This window comes from Canis aureus, chromosome X (genome assembly GCF_053574225.1).
Source record: "Canis aureus isolate CA01 chromosome X, VMU_Caureus_v.1.0, whole genome shotgun sequence".
NCBI lineage: Eukaryota > Metazoa > Chordata > Mammalia > Carnivora > Canidae > Canis > Canis aureus.
Genome location: NC_135649.1, coordinates 2,601,535 through 2,615,978, shown reverse-complemented (window position 1 = coordinate 2,615,978; position 14,444 = coordinate 2,601,535). Strand labels below are relative to the sequence as shown.

The 14,444-nt window shown below is 59.9% G+C and overlaps 2 protein-coding genes across 2 annotated transcripts in view; both read right to left on the bottom strand.

Moving 5' to 3' along the window:
* Positions 1-773: 773 nt before the first annotated feature.
* Positions 774-2,479, bottom strand: TREX2 (three prime repair exonuclease 2). The gene is made up of 2 exons (XM_077890237.1): positions 2,341-2,479; positions 774-1,854 (listed from the first exon to the last, which is right to left on the bottom strand). Exon 2 carries the CDS (start codon positions 1,818-1,820, stop codon positions 1,110-1,112), a length of 711 nt encoding a protein of 236 aa, XP_077746363.1. The 5' UTR covers positions 1,821-1,854; positions 2,341-2,479; the 3' UTR covers positions 774-1,109.
* Positions 2,480-3,921: 1,442 nt separating this feature from the next.
* The window catches only part of HAUS7 (HAUS augmin like complex subunit 7), a 30,392-nt gene continuing 19,869 nt past the window's right edge, over positions 3,922-14,444 (bottom strand). Inside the window, exons 5-10 of the mRNA XM_077890236.1 lie at positions 11,877-11,968; positions 11,371-11,529; positions 11,161-11,257; positions 10,372-10,596; positions 9,246-9,360; positions 3,922-4,060 (exon numbers count right to left, since the gene is read on the bottom strand). Coding sequence (XP_077746362.1) covers positions 3,990-4,060; positions 9,246-9,360; positions 10,372-10,596; positions 11,161-11,257; positions 11,371-11,529; positions 11,877-11,968 — 759 coding nt within the window. The 3' untranslated portion in view covers positions 3,922-3,989. The remainder of the gene's footprint in view (positions 4,061-9,245; positions 9,361-10,371; positions 10,597-11,160; positions 11,258-11,370; positions 11,530-11,876; positions 11,969-14,444) is intronic.

The window sequence follows — 14,444 nt, the reverse complement described above, 5'->3', positions numbered from 1 at the left end:
GGCTCCCCAATGCCGAGCAGAGACAGCGAAGCTGCCTTCCCCACACAGCAGCCTCCTGGCCCTCCTCAGGCCAAGCCACACGGGACACAGGGCCCGGCGCAAGGTCCTTCCTCACCGAGCCAGCCCCACACCCCAGGCACCCCCAGCCCGCATGCACTAGTGGCTCCTCCTGGGCGAGGACTGGCCCACATGAGGCCCTTTCCGTGTGCGCCCGTGTGCGAAGGGGGACGCACCCACATCCCCCACCGCCCTGAGCACGGCAGGAGCTGTCCTGCACTGCGTGCCCGTCTCCTTTCAGCCTGTTGCCACCTTGCAGAGCAGGGCCAGGTGCTCAGGAGAGGAAGGAGTGGCCCAGGGTCGGCAGGCCGTGCACCTAGACAGACGGACAGCTCTGAACGCACAGCACTCCGAGCCGAAAAGGCCAGAGCTGCCTGGCGGCTCTCTTCCAACTCCCTCCCAGGTGATTCCGCGTCCAGGGAGATGTCCCTAAGGCCCTGCTCACCAATTTTCGGGGCCTCTGGGATGACAACGCAGGGAGGGTACGATAACCGAGGCTACAGCAGACCAGTGACGGAGGAGGGCCGAGGCTCGGACCCACAGCCCCTGCCTGTCACCTCGGCCCAGCTGGTGAGCAACGGCCACTCACCCACCCACCGGGCTCACCGCCAGCAGAGGTCACAAGGGGACAGCCCCAGGGGCTCCGCTCCGGCCTGGCTCCCTGTCTGCCCCCTCTGGGCAGGGTGGACGGGTCAATTGGAAACTCAGCGGGTGAGTAGCCGTTGATAATAAATTTATTGTGAGGCCGAGTGAAGGGTGGAAGCTTGCAGCAGCAAACCACTAGAGCACAGTCCCGGGATGGAGCTGGGAGAAAGCTCTAGGGCTACAAGGTGAGACGGCCAGGGCCAGGAGAAGGCCTAGCAGGTGCACGGGCCCGGGGCTAGCTGGCTAAGGGGGCAGGGGCAGGGGCCGCGGGGCACTGGTCCGGTGCCAGCTCCGGACCGCAGAGCCTGACTGAAGGGTCAAACCGGGGCCGCCCACGGTGCTGGGAGTGGGCTTCATCCCCCGTCCCGCCCCCCCCCCGGGTGGTGGCATCACCCAGTCCCTGGCACTCAGGCTTCAACACTCGGGCCATCAGGTGGCACGTACATGGGCTCGATGTGGGCCCAGCTTCGGGCCCGCTCGTCTGCCCAGCCCAGCAGCTCAGCGGCGCGGTGCAGGAAGACCATGAGCAGGGTGTGCACGTCGCCCTCGGCCGAGTGGGCTGCACTGGGCTCTGCCCGGAAGTAGCGGCGGAACAGGCTGCCCAGGCTGTAGCCCTTGCAGCCCTGGGCCCGGGTGCCGTGGCTGTGGGCGCGGTCCAGGCTCCGCAGCGCGGGCAGCGTATCGAGGCACGTGGTGTCCGGGGGCAGGTGGGCGCCCAGGCGCCGCAGCTCCGTGCACAGCAGCGGGAAGTCATAATCGAAGCCGTTGTGGGCCACGAGGCAGACGGGGCCCTCCTGGCGGCTCAGGAAGGCCTGCAGCGTCCGCACCACGGCGTGGTCGAAGCCGGCCTTCCGGCACCGCGCCAGGCTGTCGCTGCTCAGGCCGGTGATCTCGCTGGCCTTGGCGGTGAACGGGCGCTCCGGACTCATGCACAGCGTCAGCTTGTCCAGGACCCGGGGCACCACGGGGGCCCCGGACTCGTCGCGGTCCGGGTTCTCCAGGGACGAGCGGTGCACCGCAAACAGGGAGATCTCGGCCACCTCGGGATCTATATTGGGGAGCCCAGTGGCTTCCAGATCCAGGAAGACGAAAGTCTCGGCCCGGGGCGCCTCGGACATGGTGACGCGCTCACAGGGACAGCGAAGCCTAAAGCTGCCGGAGCAAGAGGCACAAGACCTGAAGGCCAAAGTGACGGGGATGCCCCCGTGGCCGACGCTCCAAGCCCTCTGTCCAGGGCCAGGCACCCTCTCCATCCTATGCCCCAGTCTCTCCCCGGCCATTGTCACTACTACCAACTAGGAAACAGCACAAGGTAGCGCTCACATGCCCAGACCCCGGCCCGGAGGCCTCTGCCACCCGCCTCCAGGGACGTGAGAGGCCAAGTGTGCCAGGTCCGTGTCACCGGGGACCTGGGGAGGTGGCAGCCCAGGACGGGAGCTCCGCTGACACCCCTTGGCTGGGAGCCTGCGGCACAGCACCCTGGGCCTGCAGCCCTGGGGCCGGCGTCGGGAAGCAGGCAGCCAAGCCTCCGCGGCCGGGCCTCCGCCGGCCTCCCCGGCACACAGGCGCTCTCCCCAACCTGGCCACCTGCGTCCGGGCTCCCGGCAGCTGTCCTCACCCACCCTGCTGCTGGCTTACCTGGGCGGGTGCTGGCCGGCTTCCTGGGCTGCTGGGCACCTGTCTCCACACAGGCTGCTCCAGGCGGCCTTTAATCAGCGGCCGCGGCCCGCCCCCAGCTGCCTGTTGGGCAATGAGGCCTAAGGCCGCAGGACCTGTGCAGCCGGCTCGCCGCCCCCTCGCTCACTCAGCTGCTGGGACACACGCCCCGTGTTTACAAATTGGGAAGCAGGCTCCTGGGCCACACGCAGGCTCCCCGCGAGCCGGGAGAAACGTGTTGTCACAGGCACGAGGAGGAAGTGAGAGCCTCCCACCCAGCCTTCCCTCCGAGCCTGACCGGGGCCAGGATGTAGCAGCCGAGCTAGGGCGACTCCCACCGGGGCAGAAGTCCCCTTCCCCAGGGCACAGCTCCACCGGGGTCACAAAGGCTCCAGTGAGCTCGGGAGCGGGTGAGAGGTGCCTGCGGGATGGGACCTCGGTGTCGCCTCAGTGACCTCGGGCACCTTCCACGCGGCCTGGCGCACACATCTCACAGGCTCGTCCTCCACCAGGAAGGGGGAGATGGTATCTGCTTCACGGGGACAATGACCCATAATATCTAAGAGGCCTTTTGCAGAGGCTGCCGGGCCGGAGGAAGAGAGGCGAGGCCTGACCGGACTTGCCACATGGGCTCCGGCTGAGCCAATCCTGCCCCACCAAACGATGAAGGATGAGCAACGGGCGAGGTGGGGTGCGAGGTGCCTCCGCGGCGCCCCCGGCCCAGGAGCTTGGCAGTGGGAGTGAAGCCCACCCCTCAGGGCCCACACAAGAAAGCCCTCCCCGGCCAGAAGTAGGTGGTGTGCCCGAGGACCTGGTTCCGGAGCAAGAGCTCCCGGGTGCCCACAGGCCCAGCGTCCTGCCAGGGGCACAAGGAGGCAGCCCAGGCCCGCCTGTCCGGAGCACCCCGGGGAGGTGAAGGCACACGAGCAGGCCCCTCCTCACGCTCCCTTCCGCCTGCCCCTGGGCTGCCGGAGGCAGAGGCCCCGCCAGTTATGCCTGTTCCCGTGCTCGCGGGAGGTACTGGGTCACCCTGGGAAGTCCAGAGAGCAGCTTCCTGGACAACCAGTCGGGCCACTGGCAAGAACTTCCCAGGCCGGTGCGGGGGAGCCCTGAAGAGGCCGTGAACGTATGCCCCGGCCGCTGGGGCCCAGAGGGGCCAGTGCGGGTGGCTGGGCCGGGGGTCTGCAGGGAGGCCTCACGTGGGACCCCGAGGCCACTCACAATGGAGGCAGCAGGGGGGCCTTCTGGGGCTTGGCATCGCCCACTCTGGGCAGGGGGAGGAACAGAAGCAACGGGAGCTGATGCGACGCAGACAGAGCGAAGACGGCCAGGGGTGGGGACACCCGGGACAGCAGGGAGCGAGCCCATAGCCAGGTGCGGCCCAGGATTTGGGGTGCCGGCACGGGAAGAAGGGCAGGCCGGGCGGTGGGGCGGCAGAGGAAGAGGCAGTCATGAGGCGGCTCCTCAGAACCCGAGCTTCCCTCTCGCCAGCTCTCCCCTGCACTCTCCCTCCTCCCTCCCGAGTTGCTGCGGAGGCAGAGGCGCAGGCAGGCGGTGTGGCCTCTCCTGCCGGCCCTGTGCCCCCCGCCCCCGCCACCTGGCGCTTCAGGGCCCAGCTGCCCGCTCGCAGACTACTCCACGCCTTTCTGCAGACTGTCACGGAAGACCTTGTATTTCTGAGTCAGTTCTTCCATTTTGCTGGCTGCAGAGGAAAAAAACAAAACAATAAAACAGCAAAGTGACCCCTAGTGCTCTCCAGCCCAGAAGAGGCCGCTCCCTCTCTGTCCCCCATCCCCCCACCCCCGCAGCCAAGCCTTCACTGGGTCTCGGGGCCCAGGCGGCCCTGCACCTGACCCTCGGCAGCCTAGGTGCCCAACTCCCACCGTGACCCACAAACTGCCGAGCAGGAGCTGCTCGGAGGTCTGGGCGCTGGTGGGTGCAGCTGGAAGGCCCCTGTGGGTGCCAGGCTGAGGTCCAGGCCAGGTCGCACTCACCAGGTCACGTCCATACCCACCCTGACCCTCACCGCAGAGCCCAGGAGCCGGGGGTTCTTCTGAGTGTGACCATGTGTTCAATACTGCTCAGACCGGTAACCCACTCACACGTGTGCATCAAGTGACATGGCCTCAGCTGTCCCTCACCCCTGCAGGCAACTGCCATGACCTGCTGCTGGGCTTTCAGGGCTGGCGGGGGAGGGGGGCACCTTAATTCACACCTGCCCTGTGAGGTCCCCATTTCAGATAGGGACCACTCAGGGACTGTAGCTCACTCCACTCCCCCACCCTGCGTGCTCTGGGGTCTTCCAGCAGGTTCTCCTGGTAGTGGTGCCTTCACTTAAATACACACCTACCCCTCTGCCTCCAGCCTGTCTCCTCCCTTCCACGTGGCAAGGCCTTTAATTGACACTTGGCCCTGCCTGTCCAGAGGGTGACTCTGAGGCTCAGGAACCACGGGTGTGCCTTGGGGTGAAGAGCCCGGCCCCCACGACCCTCCCTGCTGGGGGCAGCTGACCGCACTCCCTGTCCTGATCACATTTCTCCACAGGTACAGTTTTCCTAGGTCCCTCTGGGTATCACTTGCCTTTCCCGAAACCTCACATTCTCCCAGCCTCCTCCGGGGGCTCCCCCAACGCTGGGTGCTCCCTCTGTTCCCACGTCACCCCATTGTCCTAGGCGCTCTCGGCTCAGTCTGGCTGCTGCTGGTTTGAGGCCGGAAGCCCTGGACCCTCTGAACATACGAGGCATTTGCTTCTGGAGGCCGCGGTTGCTCTCTGGAAGCTTGGACCCCAGCACGCTTGGGGTCCTGTGTGATCCGCACGCCCATCGCTTCACGGGTCACCTCTGCCCTGTTTCCCTTCCTCCTCCGGAGGGCCCGCTAGCCACCCAGCTGGGCCCTCATTCTGTTTACCTGTCTCTCTTCTACTCTCACACAGCACTTGCCTGCTCCTGCGTCCTGCCCCCACAGAGCTCTTCCCCTTGCTTTTTGTCAGCATTTTGGCAACCACTTGTAACTGCGAAGGCTGTTGGCTTTTCTCTTTGCTGGTTTTTCAGTTTTCTAGGTTAAGGTGTGCTGGAAAGGTCTCTTCTCCGAATGACCCATTAGCTCTGCTTTTCCAGGTCTTTCTTCTCCCTTCCATGGTGCTGGGCCAGGCTGGGGACAGGAGGCCTGGGAAGCTGGGGTGCAGGTGGACTCTCCCAGCAGGAGCTCCGTGGGCAGGGAGGCAATGGAAGAAGCCTTCATGCCCCGGACCCCCATCCAGAAAAAGATGGTTTCGGCCAGGTGGCCAGCCAGGGGACTGGGTTTGCCATTCATTTCGGTCACTTTTTTTTATGAAAGAATGGGCAAGGGTCTCACTGGGTGCACCCCACCCCTCGTATGGACCCTCTGCTTCCAGCACCCTTGCTACGGCCCCCTCCCTGGGCCTGCCGCACCCTGCCACACACACCCCCCTCTTCTCTCTCGGGCTGTGGCTTCCCCCACCATTGCAGCCATCAGATGGCTACCATCCACCCCTCCGTGTTGGTGCTGTCAACTCCCCCCCCACCCTGACTCTCAGCACAGAGGGAAATGGGACTGCGGGTCCACCCAATTGAGATGGTGACTGGTGAGTGACGAAGGGACGAGCTGCCCACGCCATGTCACCGAGGCCCTCTCCAAGGCACAGGCCCAGCAGGTGCACCCAACCCCTCACTCAGGTCCCTCACTTCACAGGCAGTGATGTGCCACCAACACAGCGTGGCTACCAGCACACAGAACAGTGGCCCAGCTTCTTCTACCGGGAAGGGACACGCCACAGACACAGGGACCTTCCACAGTGGCCTGAAGAGGTCACAGAGGTCGAGGCCTTGGGTTTGTCAGGTGGGAACAGGGAAGGTGGGAGGGCTGTTCTGATGATGGGTCCTGGCCTGGAGTCGGCACGGACCGCTTCTCTGGTGTGTCTGCAGCCCAAGAACTCATCTCAAACAAAATCTGGAGGCTGCAGCGACAAGAGTCGAGCCCCAGGCCTGCCCCCCTGGTGCCTCCCACTGGGGGAGCGGGAGACACATAGTTTGGGTGTGTTAGCCCTGCCGGCAGGCCTGCAATCACAGGTGAGGCGGCATGCGGCGAAGGACACGAATGACCACTATTCTATGAATGATAGCATGGTTCGGAGCATTTTATTAACAGCAATTATCTTTAGTGGGGGGGGAGTCAGTGACAGTGGTGACTAAGATAAATGTTGGGACAAATTTTACAACGGATGATTCTGTGGCCGGCCAGTGAGGGAGAAGAGACTCCCGAGTGCCTGGTATACATGTGGCAAGTAGGTGTGCCAAGGCCAAGAGCAGCAAGAAGGTTGGCTGCCCGGGGAGAGGGCTGGCTGGGAAGTCCATGCACAGGGAGGACTGGGAGGACTCAGAGGCTCTGGGACCCAAAGCCACCCCTTGGTGGCGGGGGCGGGGGGGGGGGGGGCGGGAGCTCAGGAGAAACTTTTACAGTCCAATGCTTTCTTTCACTGCTACTGCCTGAGGCTGGACAAGCTGGGGCTGGGGAAGAGGGCCGGGGAGTGAGATGTCCACAAGGGCTCCGAGTTCTCCCCACCCCAGCTGTCTAGCAGGCCATGGGCGCGCCCAGGCTGTGCCGACACCCCCGGGAGACCTGGCCAGGCCCCGAGGCTCGGAGCACGCAGGAAGTGCACGACAAGCAAGAGCTGTGCGCTGCCTGGCTGAGTGTGGATGAGAAATGAAGCTACCTGTCCAAGAAGTTCCACGAACTCCAGATGGGGTGAAGTCAAAGCAACCCACACCGAGGCAGATTATTACCTGACTGTCCAGAGCCACAGACCAAGAGGATCTCTATGACATCGACCGCCAGTTTCACATCGCCAGCTACTGTGGCCCACAAAGCCTAACTTTATTATCTGGCTCTACACCAGACAAGTTTGCCACTGTCAGCTACGCGGCGATGACAATGAACAAATGACAGATACACTCGTGGGAGATGAAGCTGCTGACAGGAAGAGACGTGGGGCTTTCTAGGTTTGCTAGCACATTCTCTCTCTCTTGACCTGGGTCATGGTTAGACAAGTAGTCACTTTAAAATCACTTCAATTGGGGATGCCTGGATGGCTCAGCGGTTAAGCTCTGCTGTCATGATCAGGGCGTGATCCTGGAGTTCAGGGATCGAGTCCCACGTCGGGCTCCCTGCATAGAGCCTGCTTCTCCCTCTGCCTGTGTCTCTGCCTCTCTCTCTCTCTCTCTCTCTGTGTGTGTGTGTGTCTCTCTCGTGAATAAATAAATAAAATCTTTAAAAGACAAATAAATAAGAATAAAATCACTTCAATTGGAATAAAGGGGGTTGGCCAGAGCCCAGGGAAAATAAGCAACTGTTTTCTATTTCTCTTCCTGTGAACTGAGGTTCCTAACTGAACAGTATTATTTGTATAAAAAAGACCTTCTCCGAATGCATATTTCTGTAATAAAACAATAAACTCATTCAGAAAAAAAAGTTTAATTGAGACTACTTGCAGATACAATTTGCCACATCCAGTAACAGAAATGTCAGAAGGGTCTGACCTAGCACTGACCAGACAGACAGACCCAGCGTGGCCTCAGACACAAATGCTGACGGGCCACACCACCATGACGCCGGGAGCCCCGTCCTCAGGACACAGTCTAAACTGGGAACACTAATTGAACACCAATAAAACTATTCTTTTAAATAAAAATAAATAAATAAAACATAACCTGTTGGTGGATTGAATGAATGAAGAAAGAAAGAAAGAAAGAAAGAAAGAAAGAAAGAAAGAAAGAAAGAAAGAAAGAAAGAAAGGAAGGAAGGAAGGAAGATGCTTTATGTCTAAATGTGTTTCCTGCATCTCTTGGCAAGCTTGCCCGGGGGAGAGGGGTGGCTTACCTAAGTGACCCAGGCTCATGAGGGAGCATCCGCAGAACACGGAGCGGGGTAGAGAAACCACACCGCCTCTGACTCCCGCACAGAGTAAACCAGTGCCCACGTCCCAGCTCGCTTCCCACAAGGGGGTCTTCGACACTCCTGTCCTTTACAAAGGTGACATGATCCTGCACCTTCCCTTTAACCTTCTGCAGTGTGCAGTCAGTCCTTCTTGTCTTCGAAACCGACTTTTGCAATAACAATGACCCCACCATACACACGTACCCTTATTTACCCAAGCTCTACCCAATGGTAAAACTGGATTGCTTCCATTTTCTACTACTGTGAATCGGGCCAAGCACCATGCGTAACAGTAAAAAGCTGAGAATGACCTACAGGCTGGATAATAGGAAATGTCAAACAAATTATGGCAAATACCTGAGTAGAAGAGTGTTTGATAATTAAAAACCTCACTTCCAGAACATGCAAAAATACTTCTAACATTCTTTTAAGTAACATCCACACCCCTCAACGTGGAGCTTGAGCTGATGACCTCAAGGCCAAGGGTCGCATTCTCTCTACTAAGCCAGCCAGGCGCCTCAGGAAAATGCTTATGATGTGGTCCCAGGGAAAGAACATAACATAAAAGTGTAAATGTGTTCAGATTACGCTTACACAGAGAAATAAAAAACGATGAGAGGCAAAAATATTAAAATAGAGCTAAATAGACCAAAATATGAACATCAACCATCTCTGAGTTATCCCAACTTCCCACAAATAATATTTTTATATTATAATCTGTAGAAAGCAATTTTTTTTAAGGGAAGAAAAACCTTATGCGTCAGAAGAAGAAAGTCAGGGACGGTCCCCAGACACTCCCCAAATGCTGCTCAAGCAAGAAGGAGCTGTGTGTGAGGCCAGCACTCGGCCAAAGTACACTGGCACAGCCCTGTGTGGCACAGCCCTATGCGCCGGCATGCGGGTGGGCATAGCCCCAGGAAGCGGCACCCACGTACCTAGACTCATGATGGAGTTGCTGCTGCCCCAACACATCTGCTCGCCCTGCTGCTGCTCCACCATCTGCACGGCATTTGCCGAGGTGTCAGTGACCTCCGTGACCGCTTTCAACAGCTGGGAGGAAAGGTGAGAGGGAGGCATGAAATGCTGGTGGTCTGATCCCGCTTCCCACCCAGGGTCACGTGGGACACATGCTCTTCCCAAGACCCTCGAGCATGTGGCATCGACCCGCAAGACGGACAGCCTGGGGTGAGGACAGGACTCCCGGCCAGCTGGGGAGTCACCAACCAGAGTTCCCCATGGTTGGTCCCTTCCTCCAGGCCCAGTGCAGTGGGAAAATCAATGTCCCAAGATTTAAAGGGGGGGGGCTTCCTGATGAGAAGGGAATGTATCCTATCCTGCCCTGTTGGCAGAACTGCGAAGGACAGGCCCGTCAGAGGTCTGGAAGTCTAGGAGTCTCTGTGTTAGACAACCAAGCCAGGGCCTGCTTCAGCAGCACTTAAACTAAAATAGGGGGAAACCGAGACAAATGTCATGGAGGCCATGAGTCAATGTCCGAGTTGCACGTGTGGCACGTGTGGCACGTGTGGCAGGTGCACTCATAATCCTAAGCAACCCAGGGTTTTAGGTTGGACTCTAGGGATCTGACACGTGAACAACAAAATGAGTAAGTCAATATTTATGTAGTCAGCTCAGCAGCGTGAGACCACTTTTTCCTATCTGTCTGAGCTGGGTCAAGAGCACAGCCAGCCAAACATCTGGCTGGCTGGCTGGCGTCGTTCCTGGTTGCACACCAGAATAAAGAGGCCATGATACATCTGTGTGTACTGTGAAGACAGCGACCCCAGTATGGAGACCAAAGCCAGAGGCGGGGACGAGGGTCCCACACGGTCAAGCAGGACCCAGCGTGGGCAGGACATGGGCCTCTTCTGGGCCTGGGGGCTTGGCTCAGCTAAGAGCCCCCTGAAGGGGAGCGGGGCTGTCAGGAGACATCCCTGGCAGTCCTCATCCCTCCCGGGCACCAGGAGAAGCGCCTTCTCCACCCGCCCCAGGCCTGTGCCAAGCCCGTCCCAGCCCCCTGTGGCAGTGGCCGCTGGGAGGAGGGGAGGAAAGGCTGGTTTTTACCTGGCTGCACGAAGTCAGAGTCTGGTACACGGCCTGGATGATGGGGCCACACGGGTGCAGGTAGGGGCCCGGACGCTGGCAGCACTCGCCCAGCTCGTCATCGTACACTTGCAGAAAAGCCACAACCAGCTGGTGGAAGTCGGAGATGACCAGGCGCAGCTTTTGGTCCAGGGTGCTGGTGTCGGCCCCACTCACAGCAGCTCCTTGCTTCTGCTGCGCAAAGCACTGCAAAGCCAGAGGCGGAGGGGCCCTTGAGGCTGCCCCGCCTGGCCCCGGGCCACCGAGGCTCGCCCCGCATCGTACAGAAAACCAGACGCAAAAAAGAGCAGCTTGGTTTTGAGCAAAGCCGCCTGGCTTCCCCACCAGCCTCAGCCCCCCCACAGCGGCCGGTGTGGGCCTCAGTCTCCCCCTCGAGAAAAGAAGGCCAGGCCAAGGGCTGCTGGGAAGGCCACATGTAAGAAAGCACATGGAAGCCCAGACCCCAGGGCCTGGTGCACAGCCCGCAGGAGGGGGATCCTCTCCATTCTTCAGAACGCCTCCCCACAGCTGCCCAAGGTTTGTCTGCCTCTCCCCTTCACATGCATTGAGCATCCACACCATTCTAGAACCCACTGAGCCCTGGGCATATACCACCTCCCTTAAGCCTCACAACACATCTATTGTAAAGATGGGGCACCCGAGGCTGGGGAAGTGATATTCCTTGCCCTAAGACACACAGTGGGGGGCCTCTCCAGTCAGGCCCTCACCCACTCCCAAGCTTCACGGCCCCCAGAAGCTGGCACCCCTCACCTCTACCCTGAGCGTCTGCAGCTTGGCAACACTCTCCTGAAGCTGCCTGGCCAGCTCCATCACCTTCTCCTCCTCCAACTCCACAGAGGGGCGGGCCCTGCAGGGAAAGAGAGGATCCAGGCAGCTCTGTGCCACGGCAGGCATCGGGGCCCCCACAGGCCCCCCGTGGAAGGGCCGGTCTCGGGTGACAGAGCCAAGGCGGACACGTACCTCTGCCAGTCATCGCTCTGCTGCTCAAGGAGGGGCTGCACATCCACGGGCCACGGGTCACACTCTGGGCTCAGGAGCGTCTGCAGGCATGGGCTGGATAGGACCTCCCCCAGCAGCGCCTCGTTCTTCTCTCTGGTGTCCTCCAAGTGCTCCTTCGCACTGCCAAGGCAGCCCCGAGGCCATGGTGTCACTGGCCAGAGCATGGCCGCCAGGGACCGGCCGGCAGACTGCCTGAGACCTCGGGCCAAGGGAGCCCTCAGCCCCTGGGGGAGACCGAAAGGGCAAAACGACACCAGGCATACAGGCCAGGAGACAGTGTCTCCCCCATCCCCCGTCCCTGCCCTGCCTTAGCAGCCGGGACCGAGCCCCTCGCCTTGGAGAGCCCGCCTGCCTGCAGGGACAGCACCGGTGCCACCTGCCGCAGTTGGCACTGCACCTTCAGGGGCGATGACCTCCCTGGGCTCGCCCGCCAGCCATCCTGGGAAGGGCCCATCCCGAGCCTTTACCTGGAGCAGCTGGCGCCTCCGACGTTCAGGCTCCGCACCGCATCCAGCAGCTGGTCCATGAGTTGCAACTGCTTCTGGGCGCAGGCCCGGCCCTGGGCAGGGAAGAGCGTGGCGCTCACTAGCCGGCCAGGCCGGGGGGCCCCCGCCCCGCACCTGCCCTGCTGGGGCCCCTGCAAAGGAGTGCTTGGGACTGGCCTGGGTTGTGATGGTGCCGGGGACCATGCTCTGGCCAGCGCTGTAGAAATATCCAGAGTGTTGAAGGCACGACACAGCCTGCGGGGGACCTGATGGTAGTCTACTCCTCAGGAACACCTCCAGGAGAAGCTTATTCTCCTTGGCAAATCGCCCACCCCAGGCAGGGGAGGCCCGTGACGACCTTGGTCCTCACAGGAAGAACAGCTGGCCAGACTTCCCAGCAGACATAGTCCCCACCCCGAGGGCAACTGGGATCCCCGACAGGGACCCGCCTGGCCTGGAGCTCAGGGCTTCAGGGAGGGGGAGGCTGACCACCGATCCTCCGGACCCAAACCCTGACAACCGGAGCGGCCTGGCCTGCTCCAGAGAGCCCCGTGTGAGCAGTGGAATCAAGGGGAACGCTGAGCCTGCCTCTCCCTTTTAGGTCCCCGCTGCCCCTCGCCCTGACACGCCTACTATTCTGAGGAACGCCCCGGAATGATCTGCACAGCCAGCATCACCACAGATTCCTCCAAGTGTCTGCACTTGAGGTGGGCAAGGGAGGCTCGGGCTGTGGTGGCGTTTCGGGCTAGGCAGCCCTGGGGGGGCAGCAGATGTGGGGCCGGGGGCGTGCTCGGCTCTCGCGTTTGCAGCCCAGCTCCCTGCCCTTGGGCGCCGGGCCTCTGGGCTACAGCCGCCTGGCACTGCCCTGCAAGCCCGCTCGGGGCCATGGAGCCACGTCAAAGGGCCGGCGACTCTGGAAGCTCCTCCGAGTAAAACTGGCTACTTGGGCCTGATTACTACGTCGTTGACTCATTCTCCCCATCTGCCCAAGTGACACTGTCTGAGTGACACGCAGGAGGGTGGCCTGAGGGTACAGGTGGGGGTGGGTGGGACACCGTCCAGACAGCAGACAGCCAAGACAGAAACACGACCGCAAGTATGGCTCGGGGTCTCCCAGAGCCTTGAGCAGTGGCCAGGCCTGGGACACCCAACCTGCTCCCCTTCCTCTGCACAGCCCTGACTCTCAGAGACCCCCGGTGCCCAGGAAAGGATAGGTGTCCCGCTCAGGGCTGTGCCAGCCTGGGGTAGGGCTGGGACCGTGGTGCTAAGCGCACCAGTGATCCTTTTTAAGTGGCCAGTGCAGTGGTTATTAGGACAGCCACAGAGCCGTGCAGCCACTGCCACCAGGGAAGTTCAGGACATTACCATCACTCCCAAAAGCACGTCTGTCCCCTCCAGCAGTCACTCCCCACACCCCCTGCCCCAGCCCCTGGCACCCACTGATCGCTCTTCTGTGTCTATGGATTTGCCTCTTCTGGACATTTCCTAGAAATGGAATCTCACGTATGGGGTCTCTTGTGAGCGGCTCCCTTTGCTCAGCATGTTTTCAAGGTTCCTCTAGGCTGCAGCACAGGTCAGTAGTTTGTCCTTTATTACTGCTAGTTTATTCACTCACCACCTAAGGGGAATCGAGGGGTTTTTTTTTTCCTATTTTGTGGCTCTTATTCAGTATTTCCTGTTCATGTCCAAGTTTCTGTGTGGACATCCATTCTCCCGGCCCTAGAGCCAGGAATGGCTGGTCGTGCGGGAACTCTAGGGTTTGTCCTTCCGAGGAGCCACCAGACCACAGTGGCTACACCAGCAGCAAGGTGCGATGGCCCCAGGGTCTGCCCAGCCCAGGGTGCAGGAAAGGGGAGCTCATCAACATTGCGACTTGCCTTTCCCTGACGACTCATAATGGTGAGCATGCTTGCGTGGGCTCCCTGGCCATTTGCTCATATTTTTGGAGAAATGTATTCAGATCCTCTGCCCATTTCTGAGTTGGGTTACTTGCTATTTTCTTACTGAGTTCTAAGAGTTCTTTATGTATACATTCTGGATACTAGATCCTTGTCAGATCCACGGCTGACAAAGACTCTTTCATTCTGTGCATTCTCTTCACTCTCTTGATGTCCTCTGAAACACCAAAGGAGGGGCACCCGGGTAGCTCAGTTGAGCATCTGCCTTTGGCTCAGGTCGTGATCCCGGGGTCCTGGGATCGAGTTCTGCATCGGCCTCCCCACAGGGAGCCTGCTTCTCCCTCCGCCTGTGTCTCTGCCTCTCTCTCTCTCTCTGTGTTTCTCATGAGTAAATGAATAAAATCTTTTTTAAAAAAAGTTGCTCATTTTAGTGAAGTCTAATTGATCTATTTTTTTTCTTTACTAGTCCTTTTGGTATCAAAGTAGATTTTTTAAAGGCATTGTGAACTCATGCATTAGAATTCACACAAAGGTCCTCAGTCTACCACAGTCACTGTACTTACAACGCATGATACACCATGCGCACAATGTCCTCTCTTTGGCCAATGAGGGCTTCTCTCACTAGCTGGCTCCTTCAGATGTACCTGTTCTC

Coding starts and splice junctions, on each gene's coding strand:
- TREX2 (XM_077890237.1), bottom strand. CDS start 1,820: ATGTCCGAGGCGCCCCGGGCCGAGACTTTCGTCTTCCTGGATCTGGAA.